This window comes from Haliotis rufescens, unplaced genomic scaffold (genome assembly GCF_023055435.1).
Source record: "Haliotis rufescens isolate VD_foot unplaced genomic scaffold, xgHalRufe1.0.p SCAF_15, whole genome shotgun sequence".
Lineage (NCBI taxonomy): Eukaryota > Metazoa > Mollusca > Gastropoda > Lepetellida > Haliotidae > Haliotis > Haliotis rufescens.
In genome coordinates, this window is record NW_025963835.1 from 5,293,711 (window position 1) to 5,307,215 (window position 13,505).

The following is a 13,505-nucleotide window of genomic DNA, read 5'->3' on the forward strand; positions in this document are numbered from 1 at the left end:
TATGAGCTTGTTAATGCATAAAAATCTTCTAAATCTGCAGAATGTGTTTCGCGTAAGCTGAATTGCAAGTACGTACTTTGGTGCAGCATTGACGTTAACATTTCTGCTGAAAGGGATCCGAGTACCGATGTAGACCGACTTGCGCGTGGTCTAGCCACCTGTTGCAGAGTCTGACACAGCATCAGAATACACCGTTAGGTAATGAGAACAATGTGCAACATAACCGTACAAGTCATTCTTTCAGGACGATCAATAATTCAAGCTCCTTTTTATCATAGTTTAAACTAATTACATACATTTATTTTTAAAATATTTTCATTTCACAGACTTCAGTCCAGGATGTATCGCTCCGCAACTGCTGACTAGACCCTGACTGATATAACACGTTGTTCAGTGTATCTAACAACTGAGAATGGATGCAAAACGTGTTTATTCCTGGTATGTTCTGTGGAATAATGAACACCTATTATTTCATTAAATTATTAGGATGCAGTCAGTGCATTTGTTGTCTTGTGTTAGCTATCGCAACTGCTCGCGGTCAGTGTGTGGGTTTGTTCAGACGTAGGTGCAGATAATCAGTATTATTAAAAACCAGTCAATTCAGTTGTTTGATGACATTCGACATCAATGTAACTTCTTGCACAATGTACACGTATATTATTAGGAAACCGTGGCAAGTGACAGTAATATCCACAAGTCGGCGTAGGCGCTCACTTGCCAGGTATCGGAAAGTTTTGTGAGAAACAGGTCAAGGACATAACCGATCTAATCAAAACATGCTTATAACATTATCGCACACACTAACATTACTCTCAGGATGATAACTAGGCTAGGCTTAAGATTAAGTCCCAAATGTACCGTTATCTCTCTTTATTATCCACGGCTTACACGGAGGGAGGAGTTGAGTGGCCCAGAAGTCTAAGGCGACCCATCTTGCTGTGAATAGGCGTGTCAGGATCCACTCATCGAGGGTTCGAATCCCATGTTCGACCGGAGGATGACCAGCGGTCTGTCAATCCAACACCCGTCCTCGTTTTACCAAAGAGGTTTTAGTCTAAGATCTGTACCACTGTTGACTTGCCTGAGCCTAACTCACTCACTCACCCAGTAATGAACTTTGTTATTATGTTACGAACACTATGCACTAAACTCATGGTTATACGGTTACAGTATATTACCAACAAGGTAACCATTACAATGAAGGATACATAAGGTGTTATATTCAAAAATCAGCTATTTCGTTAGAGAGCAACCACTTTAATTTGTCATATTTTCACAGACAAACGAGTTAATAACATCCATAAGAGCACGCGTATTATTCACATTTCACACGGCCAATACGTAAGTGACGTCACATGTCGGAACCAATGCAGGCGGATTATCGACGTCATTGTTGACGTAATGTATAATTACGGAATAGTATGTTATTAAACGTGGCCCCTTAACGTGTCCACGTGAAGTCAACTCCGTTGACTCCATTACGTCAGCAACGACGTCATGCAAATCAATGGATAATACAAATTCGTGAGTGTACTCAACCGTATATCCTTCTGGGGCGGGAAATACAAAACTACTCCACTCTCGTCACGTCACAACAGTAATGGCGGCTGATACTGTCATTGTTGATATGTTGACTGTTAGCTTCTCGATACAGTTTTCAAATAGCTAAGCTTTAAAACTTTATAATGTCAAATCAGTATCGTCGTTCGTACTTGTGTAAGCTTTCACGCAGGAATGTTAGTTCAGAGCATTGATACTAACTGGTACAAAGGACAAGCTACATCTAATTATGAACGTTGGACAATAAACAGTTACTAAAATTACGAAACTCTTATTTAGAAGGGATTCTGACTCTTCGTAAAATCAGCGTGCTAAACATAAACCTATAGGATAGCGATAACCCACTCTCATTAGAATCAGATCTAAGTTCTCGTTAGCGCTAAACAAAGATCTGAGGACATCCCATTACGGGTCACATCAGAACGACCTTTCGCGAACTTTGACCGACCGACATTTAGAAAGCAGCCAATTAGAAAGCAGCTTTCTCGAGCTTTACGGCACTCGTTTCAACCTGGCGACTTCCATTTCAGACAACACTTGAAAAATATGTTGACACAGTTCTCGATTAAAATTTTGAAAACTGAACACACAAACTTTGTTTAATATATGGCAGTGCTTCCCACGTACTGTGCAACGCTTCCTTCCGTTCAAATGTCTATCCCACGGAAGCGAGAGAAAGACGATAATTGTGACGGAATCAGGCGTACGGGCCGTAACTGTCGTTCGGAATACACCGTGTTAACGTTTTCGAGTTTGCATGATTAGAAAACATATTCCGACTGTCACTTTCATGATCTGGTAAGCGAGGCTTTGATTGGTCGGATGAATGGTCGTTCTGACGTGACCTGTAATGGGATGTCCTCAGTCTTTGTTTAGCGATAGCGAGAACTAAGATCTGATTTTAATGAGATTGACGAAAACATTTATTGATCATACATATGGTTTAAATAAAGCGAGTTAATAAAATGGATACAATATTTCGCGCGCCAAACACTGTTTGTGTAATACAGATATCATTGATGGCGTTGACGTGTCTGACGTATCAGTAGATGATGACACACTATCATTTTGAGCGGCAACTTTTTCGACAAAGTTCTTTTGAAGAAGGCACTAACTCCTCCCAACAGCTATGTATCAATTATAAATAATCGTGGACATTTTGCGAATTCCGTGTCATAATGAATACCTTTCATTCGGGAAACGGTGCATAGGTTGCCCAATCGTCTAAGGCACACCAATTCGCTGTGCTGAGTTGCGCCCCTTAGGCGAGCAAGAGACCTAAGATGGGGGTTCGGATCCAGGTTCCTCCTAATTATGTGTCTAGGTTTGTCAGCACCATTCCCGTGTTCGCCTAAGACTATAACGACTTCGGGCTATCCTCCAACATCAAGTTGACCAGACGTGGTATAACTGAAATTCTGTTCAAAACAGCGTTAAAAAACCCACTCACTCACTCATTTCATATGTCGTGAAATATACAACTTCCGGCACTCAGCATGACTTCGAAAATCAGCATGACAACCAGACAAATATAAAATGAACTATATATACGCATATCCTGCTGCAAGGTATGGCCACGAGCTATCGATAGCAAATTCATTATCGCGCTGCCATCCAACGCCACCTACAACACCCACAAATCAACACGTCACAATAATCAACTGACGTTCAGCTGTCGTTCGCACCGCAAGGTGACAAAACGCGGTATCAGAATACTTTGTATTTTTTAAGGTGCCGCCCGGGCAAACGAAATTATACGCCTTGTTCGATGGTCGATATACTCGTAATTGACACAAGCAAGAAATGGTGACTGGAGTATTCGATGGTGATGTATTTGATACAGGTGTCGTAGTTGTGTTTTTTGAGCAAACGTTTGCAGTTTATCGGAGTCATCCTAGTAACTTTTTGACGTTTGTAATTGTTTGGTCAAATACATGTTTTTAAGTGTATAATTTCTTTTGCACGGCAATATATATCATGTTCGTATTCTGTTATATATTGTTCTTCCTAAATTTCTTCCTAACGAAGATTCCAGAAAATAGGTACCCAGAGCCATACTTGGATGAGTCGACTAAAATGGGGATCAGGTGATAGATTACAGACGCCGGCATTCAGCTGAAATATAACAGTGGGGCGAAACAAAATTCACCCACTCACTCCTGAATGACAATATGTGGTATACTTTAGATGAAATAGGGACACCATACTTGTGCGCATGGGTTTCACCCAAGTGGTAAAACGTCTAAAATCATCGTCACTTTAGGCTTTCCCTCCCACATCAAGTTGACCAGACGTGATATAACTGAAATACTGTTCAAAGTGGCGTTAAATCAAACCCAAGTTTTAGCTAAGACTAAATTACAATTCAAAATGAAAATGAAAAGGACAGCACACGGAACGTAACTTTGCGATCCCTGTAATCAGACATATGAGGCTGATTCTGAGATTTATTCTAAGGCTAAAGGATTTGTTGAACAGCATGTTGTCTAGTAATAGGGCTGCCATTCTACAGACACGGTGTCCATCGCGCCCAAACTGGCAGTGATCGAGGAGAGAAGATTGGATAATACAGGGTATTTACTGACAAAACAGACATTGAAACACTGGCACAAACATCTATTACTCTGTCGAGGCGTCTAACGATACACATACTTACAATACCCAGGGAGACAATCATAGCGGTTCTTGGGTCGGGAAGCGATACGAACTGCCACTTAATATCCACAACTGAGATTGGACTATCAACGAAATGAATATCCAGATTCTCAGAACACTTATTGTATCTCTCGTAGACGCATACAATCTCGTCAGATTACATGGTTGTTGCATTAATGTAAGATGTAACGGATTAAATGTCTACTTCACAATGAGTGTTTATTGTTTGCCGTTTTCGGAAACGCGTCAGTTTGTACGTTTGCATTTATAAAATGTGCGCGAATGCATTAGTATATCTTACCAGTTGTAATGCCTAGATAAACGATTTAAACCCTTGATGCTGTGAGAGTGATGCTACAAGAACGAACTGTAGGGTAGTTGTGTTGGGTGACGCCACATCGTAATTAGATAATTACAAAATAAGAACATTCGCTTACAACGCACAAGTGCAAAATGTTTTATATTTTATAAGAAAACTTTGACGACTTTCTCTTAGTTCATGTTTGAAGCTGTTTACATTTGTTTAGATTACAAGCGGAGACACATAATTGACCCAGAGATATACAAAACTCTCAGTTTCGTCACAATACGAACTATTTTGCCCTCTACCTAGTGAGTGTGTGTGAGTTGGGTTTAACGTCGCTTTGAACACTATGCCAGTTATATCACAGCGTGTCAGCTTAACATGGGAAGAAATCCCAACGTGATGTAGGTTGTTGGTGGGTTGGTTTGTTGTTTAACGCCGCAATCAGCAATATTCCAGCTATATAACGGCGGTCTGTAAATAATCGAGTCTGGACCAGACAATCCAGTGATTAATATCATGAGCATCGATCCAAGCAATCGAGATCGATGTAGATCTCAGACCTTAACCACTTTGGTGAAACCCACGGGTTTCTGGCGTGCCCTATGGACGCATTTCTGCACAGCGAACTGACAACGCCTCAAACGACAGGGCCACCTGCGGCCCCCTTCAGCGCGGGTCGATAGCAACACAACCGCTGTGGATTTAACTTCATCTGAAGCAAAGGCGTGTCGTGTAAGTCAAATCTGTCTTCAACTACTTGACAGTAAACCGGCATGGGTTCGAGTCCCAAGTATAGCCTGAACCTACCGATCATCGTTCTAGATTTTATTTTATTCTTATGTATTTATTCTTTCAAAAGCATGAAATAAGAAAATATAATATTTGCAGGATATTCTTTTGAAAATATATCCTTGAAAGGTTTTCATATAGCATTCGCATTACCACAAACGGCATTTAGAAAATAAACAATGCACTTCCATAATTAGGAAAGAGGAAACGAAATTAGCATGCACATATTTTTTCCAACACTTTTAGGCGGCCTCACGGAGGAGCGAAACAAGAATTATTTCCAAGCGGCCAAACGTTTAGCAACGCCCTGCATATAAAGAGAAATATTCTTGACAAAGCGATACTTAACTCAGTACTTCAGTCATCACAAATAGGTGTTCTGTTAAAGATCTCCAAAGCCTTATGATAATGGCGGCATTAACGTGTTTTATTGAGACAGTCCCTGTTGGTGTTCCCTATTCCTATCTATGGGGGCGTTTCTACACTTGATGTGAAAAGGTATCGCAACTGACGTGATGAAAGGTATTGCTGTATCGTATAGCTTCTCATCAACGGATTCGGCTTTTTCACATCGCGAAGATTTATTTCTTAACAAAATCTGACCTTTTTTCGCACCGGCAAATGGGCAATCAATTGATTTTCTAGTATGGCCTACACGAAATAAGACGTATCTTCCTCGTATTGTGAGGAGGCGTTGGTTGTTTTTATTCCAAGTCCTTTAACGACATGTAATATATCGCATACGGTGGCTCAAGGAGCCGGAAGACGTTTCCTTCCTACATGTACGATTTAATATTTTAATTTTTAGTTATATGTTATAAATCTTTTATTAAGCATAAATTTTCTTGTACATGTATATTCATTTGTTTTTTGTTCATTTGGGGCGGGGGCGGTTACATTCATATGGGATTCTGCGAAAACAAACAAGACAACGCCCCGACGAACATTTTATCATACAAAGAACCAACACAGTTCTGAATAAAACCTAACAATAAATATTTTCACGGTTGCATATTTAAGCTCACCAGTCTCCTAATTTCCTGACCTGGTTGCTATAAGTAGTTACAGTGTACTTGTATTTGAATCTTCGAGTCTTTGAATAAATGCAATGGATAAAATACATATGTCATCGTGGCCATTCCGTTTGTTCTAGTCTGTATATGACATAAGTCACAATTTCTTTGGCTGGCTCATTTTTCAATTTATCAATATAATATTTGGGGTCTAGACAATCTAGTAACTACTGTTGTTTACAAACAATCACAAATGGCCTTGTTGTATTTACCAATAACATATACAAACGTACGTAGATCAGAAATCAGGCGAACTGATAATCGTATTACAAATTACCTCAGACGATTTGGCTTTACCGATTTAATCTCACTCCGCGGTTCCGCTAATTGAGGTCAGCTTGACCACCTGTACCGACGCTTTGTACGTACGTCCTTGCAAGTCTTTGAACGTAGTGACCAAGAAATACCCAGTTATGACAAACGTACAAAGTGTAACCCTACAAAAGTAAGTCTATTAGTTCTTTGACTGAAGAACACCCACAGTGACGTAGGTCGTAAACTACGTAGGTGAAACTCACTGTTATGGGTACAACAAACCAAAGTTCATTTGTTTGTTTGCTTTAAACACCACACTCGGGAGATCACAGATATTTGAAAGCAGTCTGTGAACAATCGAGGCTGGATCGGATACGCGTGTGATTGACATCATGAACATCGATCTACGTCATTGGGATACGATGACATGCATCAACCAAGTCACCGAGCCTGACCACTCGATCCTGTTAGTTGCCTCTTACGAAGCATGGGGTGCCGAAGACCAATTCTAACCCGGATCTTCACTCGTTTCCAAAACGGGGAGACACAGAGATTCGAACCAAAGATTAGCCATGCTGCCACGGCTACGAGACGCAGAGCAAAAGTACGGTGCCATAGCTGACTGACCCATGCGTGACTCCCAAGACTTCAGTTCAGAAGAGTTTTTAAATACCGCACTCAGTGATATGACGGCAGTCTGGAATTAATCGGGTCTGGACAAGACAAGCCAGTGATTGACATCATGAACATTGATCGATGAAATTGGGATACGAAGCCATGCATCAACCAAGCCTGACCACCTCATCCCGTTAGTCGCCGCTAACGACAAGCATCTGTTGCTGAATTCTTACCCGGATCTTCGTGGGGCGAGATGATCGTGCGTGAATCTAATGTCATCTTATGTTGGACATTCTGTATTCAAGTACTCGGTTCAAGGATACACCGATCCAAAATTTCACAAATTCATATTATCTGTTTTTCTCTTCCCGGATGGAATCCAAAAGAGCAGAAATTCAAGACGGTCTATGTGGGAAGGAAAACAACACTTTGAAGCCTTATTAAATATAAACAAGCTCGTTTAATTCATTTTTTCTTCTTTGTTTTCATGCGACCAACAATTATAAAACTATATGACTTTAACATTAGTTTTAGTTTATTTTGACAATCGATCCAATATTTTGTAGGTAAAACATCCGTTAACCAATTAATTGAGAAAGACGTATCTTAGTTACCTATTGGGCGACGTGTCAATCACAACACGTGATGCTATGGAAACGTTTAACACCCATATAAGCGGTTTCGGCACATTGCTTTATAAAAAAATACAAGCTCGGTCTACGTCTGTGTTTTTTTAATCGAAGTACTCTTAAAACCAGAAGTGCCTGTTTTATTGGTGAGAGGAACTGTCTAAGAAGTTGAGGAAAACCCAATAACACTTTCAAGTTTTTTTTCACAGCACTAACTCCAAAGGAGTGTTGGCGTCATGTGTGTGGATGTGTGGGTGTGTGTGTGTGAGTGTGTGTGTGTGTGTGTGGGGGGGGGGGGGGGGGGGGGGGTGTTCATCTTGGCTCCTAGGCTGCTGTTTAAACGCACGATGGTTAAGTCTCCATTCTCCTGTCTATATATGCTATATATGGTGAGTTACATGTGCAAATGGAAGCATTTGCAATCCACGTCTGTGGCTGCTAGTGCATTTTATATTTCCCGCTGATTTATTAAACTTTGAGCCAGAATCATGAAAACTTGCTGAAAGTGTTTATAAGAGAGTTCGCCTTTCTCTCGCCAGGGTAGATGATAGCAGTAACCAGCGGCCCTAAGACGATCGGCTTACATGAATGACTGTTCCTCCATGCTACCGTCACCAATCTGATATAGGGAAAACAGTGGTTGAAAGTATGAGCACACGATGGCACACGAACAGCCAGATCAAGCACTGCCCCCCTATTTCTATTTCAGTTAGTCCTTAAACTTTCATGGGTACTGGAATTTATTTTTTGTCCCGGAAATACCAGGCTACATTGACACAATGGACGAGTACACAATACAACAATCAGATCAAAGTTACTCGTCATTCAACATAACACCCACCAAAATATGATCACTTTCCGATTAACGTTTTAACATGTCAAATACCGACCCCGTTTTTATAGTATCTTTATTATAAATGACTTGTTCACTCTCCCAACACATGAATAATTCGCTGCTTAACGGATCCATGCCATTAACTAGTACAGCACGAAAATGTTTCCTAAAACTAGCGTGAACCAGCAGTGAATAAAGTCAAAACTCCATTGTGAAATGCGCTCCAAACCTCACGTGGAGGCGCGGGGGTCTTGGCGCGCTTCTCTATCTCATAAAGAGAAATCCTTATCTTCCTTGATTGACATAAAGATATAGGTCTGTGAAATAGCTTCTTTTTTATTCTCCTCAATCCGCAGGGGGTTATAATACACATAATAAATATGTTGTCAATGGTATGTCTATGAAAGTATGTTTCATTCAATTCGATATGAGACCCCAGCGTAGCTGTCAATCAAACTATCTCCACGTGACAGGGGGCAGTGAAATAGACATTGTTATCATGAAATGGAACACTTCAACGTAGCCGTTAGATTAACTGTGTCTTTTTGGTATTGTAAAATTTTGAGTTGTGTTTACGAGAAAGGTGAGAGGTACAGTTATTTGGAAAATGTTGTTCTATTGAAATAAATAGATTTGAAAGTTTATATTCCAAAACAATATTTCCAGGTCGATTAAATCAACTTTTTGCTACATTTAGTTATGATAACCAAATTGGCAGTTTGAATTTTTAGACGTGCTTCATAAATTCAGTACGTTTGAGCATGTCGCTAGACGTCGAAGCTTCGAGTCGCAGGATAAAAACAACAACATGTATTTATCGCAATCCTCACAACCATGACTGTCATCATTCGGTTTAGCATCGATACCACACAGGACACATGACACGTGCACACATATATATAGCTATATAAATAATGTGTATGACACGTGTGGATTGTGGGTAAGAATATAGGTCTCGAACAACGTATGCTTGTCATTAGAGGCGACTAAATGGATCGGGTGGTCAGGTTCGGTTACTTGGTTAAGTTGACAGCAAGTCATCGCATTTCATTCTATAGATGCTCATTATGTCAATCACAGGATTGTCTGGTCCTGACTCGATTATAGCTGGAGTCGTGGTGTGTGCGGCGTTAAACAACAAACAAAACAAAACAAAACAAAATCATGTAAGTTTAAAATACCTCTCAGTGTAAGAATATATGTATCTGACAGATGATTCCAAATTTACGATAAAAAATTGTTTCTCCTAATTTTCCCACCACGGTCGTTTACGCACATAGGCCATGGCCTTTTGGCTCGATAGTGAATATAGTGAAACGTGTGAGCACAGCGACACCGACGTGTTATCGTTGTTTACGTTAATTACTCGGTACTCACTATCTGGGCATTTTTTACAATTACTACGTCTTCGGCGACTGCTGACTACTACTGCTGCTACTACTACTATAAATAGCACTGCTACAACGACTACTACTACTTCTACTACCACTCCTACCACCATAAATACTACTGCTACTACGACGATTACTACTACTACCACTATAAATACCACCGCTACCACGACAACTACTACTTCTACTACTACCACTATAAATACCACTGCTACTACGACTACTACTTCTACTGCTACTGCTACTACTACCATAACTCGGGGTTGGGTTTCGGGTACAATGAGGCAAGGATGGCGGAGAATACCCCCCTTACCCCGGGCCTGCATTTGTCATTCTCTTCGTTATCATTGCTACATGAGACGGAAGTTTGGTGTGTTTATTACTCTAAATATAATTCCGCTTTAAATAAATTTAAACAGTATTTGATGTGAGTGAGTCAACCAGTTTGGCTGAGTGACGGGGTATATACCTATGACAAACTGCACGTTTCATATTTCAAAAGGATACAATATTTGTTAGATGATGGGAAACAAAGACTCGACATAGAATGATATTATTCGTGTACATCGTGCTTTTACATTGATTACACAGTGGAGAACTCGAGAATATGTTGATTCTACTTACCAGAATTAACCGATTCGAGTGATTTCTCTTACTTAAAGCATGTTATGTTTGGTACATACTTTTTCTCTAAAAATGGCAAAATGATCTATAGTTGCATCAGTTTTACGTGTTAGATTGCATGATCAGAATAGCCACTGAATTCCTGGTTCAGAATCAACTGCGAGAACATTAACGTGACGTGGTTTAATATGTATTGATATACCCGAGCATACAGTTACTACGGCTGCGGCGACTGCTACTACTACTACTGCCGCTGCTACTGCTACTGCTGCTGCTGCTGCTGCTGTCTGCTGCTACTGTTGCTGCTTCTACCACTACTACTACTGCTGTTTCTACTACTACTACTACTACTACTACTACTACTACTACGACTACTACTACTACTACTACTACAGGTTGCTGCTGCTGCTATTTCTACTACTCCTGCTCCTGTTACTATTGTTACTGCTACTACAACGGCATAACGTCACAAAGGTCCTTCCTCATGCTACGTATCACAGAATTAATACATAGCATACATATCAAAATTAAGAGTATTTTATGCAAGCCTTTCAGTCATACAGTTCGTCTGTTGGTCGAATGAAAGGAAATTTGCCTATGAAAAACTGCATGTGTCTTATCTAAAAAACACAATCTACTTTTCAGATAATGGGAAATCGCCGTGATTATAATGAGAATTAACAGAAAAAAACACTTACCGCCGCCGTTTCTGTAACATATATATGGAAACCGCCATACATTTCCAAGATCCACAGCAAAGCCGATGACCGAGAGTAAAAAATCCATCTTTTTACCCCACGTGTCCCTTTTTTCTCCATTTTCCAAGTCGGTGTCGTCTGCTCGTTTCTCGCCGTGCGGCAGCAGGGCGACGTTCGGCTGTGTCATCCTCGGAACTCCTCGTCCTTTTACGGCGGGTCTCGTTTCATTCACCAGACCTCGAGTGTTCAACAGCAGGCGGGAACTCTGATTGGCTAACGATACATCACTGACAGAGAAGCCTCGGTTCACGTGACTTGACTTGTGAATCTCCCTGTCCCTGTCTTGCAAGAGATCAGTATTGCTACGACATAGCTCGACAACACCTCCGTTCTCTTCACTATCCAACTTGCTAACACCCCCGGTGAAAGGGTCACCACTAGCTTCGGTGAAGCTCAGGTTGGCGTTAAGCGGCATGGCGTAATGTATTTGGCACGGGTCTGAAGAACGCGAGACTCGACGACCCTTCTCTCGCCCGATTTATGTAATCTGCAATAAACAAAAGGGTATGTTTCGTGTGTAAATAAGTCATACACGAAATAGTGTAACTGACCTGTGCATTTAACCAAGAGATGTTAATTGTATTGTGTTGGTCCGTGGTTCCCCGTTGACGCGAGCACTAATATCAATATGTTATCATAAATCTGTTGATTATGTCATTTACCTTTATTGGACGTGTTAATGTCATAGATGCTAAATAATTGGCATGTACATTTGCTGTTATGTATATAAAAGTATCTTTGTGTTGACAATGCTTTGAGAATTATCACTTGACGGGATTGTCTAAAGCTGTCAACATTTTCAGTACTGCATATGTGGCAAATCGCCAGCTTTCAAACTTTTTTGTCGACTTGCATTGGATTGTTTTGTTTATTCGTTTGTTTAACGCCACACTCAGCAACATTCCAGCTATATGGCGACGGTCTGTAAATAATCGGGTCTGGACCAGACAATCCAGTGATTGATATCATGAGCATCGATCCACGCAATTGGGATACGACTTGCATTGGTAACCGTTGTCATAGCCCTGGGATGACGGAACTAGTTTTATTCAGAGTCGCCGCCCTTGAAAGTTGTCTCCCTTGGTTCGTCTGCTCGCGTACAACCGGAACAAAACAAGATGAGTAACAACCTTTCACCTTGTGAGTGAGTGAGTGAGTTGGGTTTAACGCCGCTTTTAACAGTATTCCAGTTATATCGCGGTGTGTCAGGTTAATGTGGGAGGAAAGTCCGAAGTGATGCAGGTCTCAGACGTTTACCACTTCGGTGAAACCAACGAGCACGGGTATGGTGCTGACAAACCTAGAAACATAATCGGGGCGAACCGGGATTCGAACCCACAATCATAGGTTTCTGGCGTGCCCAAGGGACGCAACTCTGCACAGCGAATCGCGGCTTCTCAGACGACTGGGCCACCTGTGCCCCCCTTTCACCTTGTGATACTGGCTACTTGATGTCATACAACTTTCATATTACTAAAAACGAACACCATGTTGTCTGTTGTGTTCTTGTTTGACTACAGTACCACAAACTTCCGATGAAGTGGGACACTGACCTTTGTCATGAATGTCGCTTGTTGTATATACATGTATTCGTGCTCTTTCCCACTTTAATAACACCTTTAATATATATATTTTTTAAGGTTTTTAAATTCTTCCAAATATGGTGAATCGACAATAAATATTGAAAATTATGAAAACATAATTTACCGTGTATTTGTTTGTGAAGTTTTAATGAGGAACTATTGTGAAACTGAATGCGACTTGACAATGTTATGAAAAGGGGGTATCATAATGTTTTTAATAAATATACTATTTCATGCTTTTTGTCAAATGCGATATATATATCTCATCGAGTGAAGTTTGGAAATAAGGTTTTCAGACTTCACGAGATGAGATATACATCGTATTTGTCTGTGCGAAATATGAAATAGTCTCTGTTTATATGAGCACGCGTGTCATACTGATTTTACGGAACTCGTGCAAGATTTCCCGAATGATTCGTAAAATCAGT

General features: G+C 40.6%; 1 protein-coding gene across 1 annotated transcript in view; it reads right to left on the reverse strand.

Moving 5' to 3' along the window:
* The window catches only part of LOC124134986 (sodium-dependent serotonin transporter-like), a 52,047-nt gene that overhangs the window by 24,242 nt on the left and 14,300 nt on the right, over positions 1 to 13,505 (reverse strand). The window contains exon 2 of the mRNA XM_046500125.2: positions 11,435 to 11,981. Within this exon, the coding sequence (XP_046356081.2) occupies positions 11,435 to 11,909 (475 nt within the window). The 5' untranslated portion in view covers positions 11,910 to 11,981. The remainder of the gene's footprint in view (positions 1 to 11,434; positions 11,982 to 13,505) is intronic.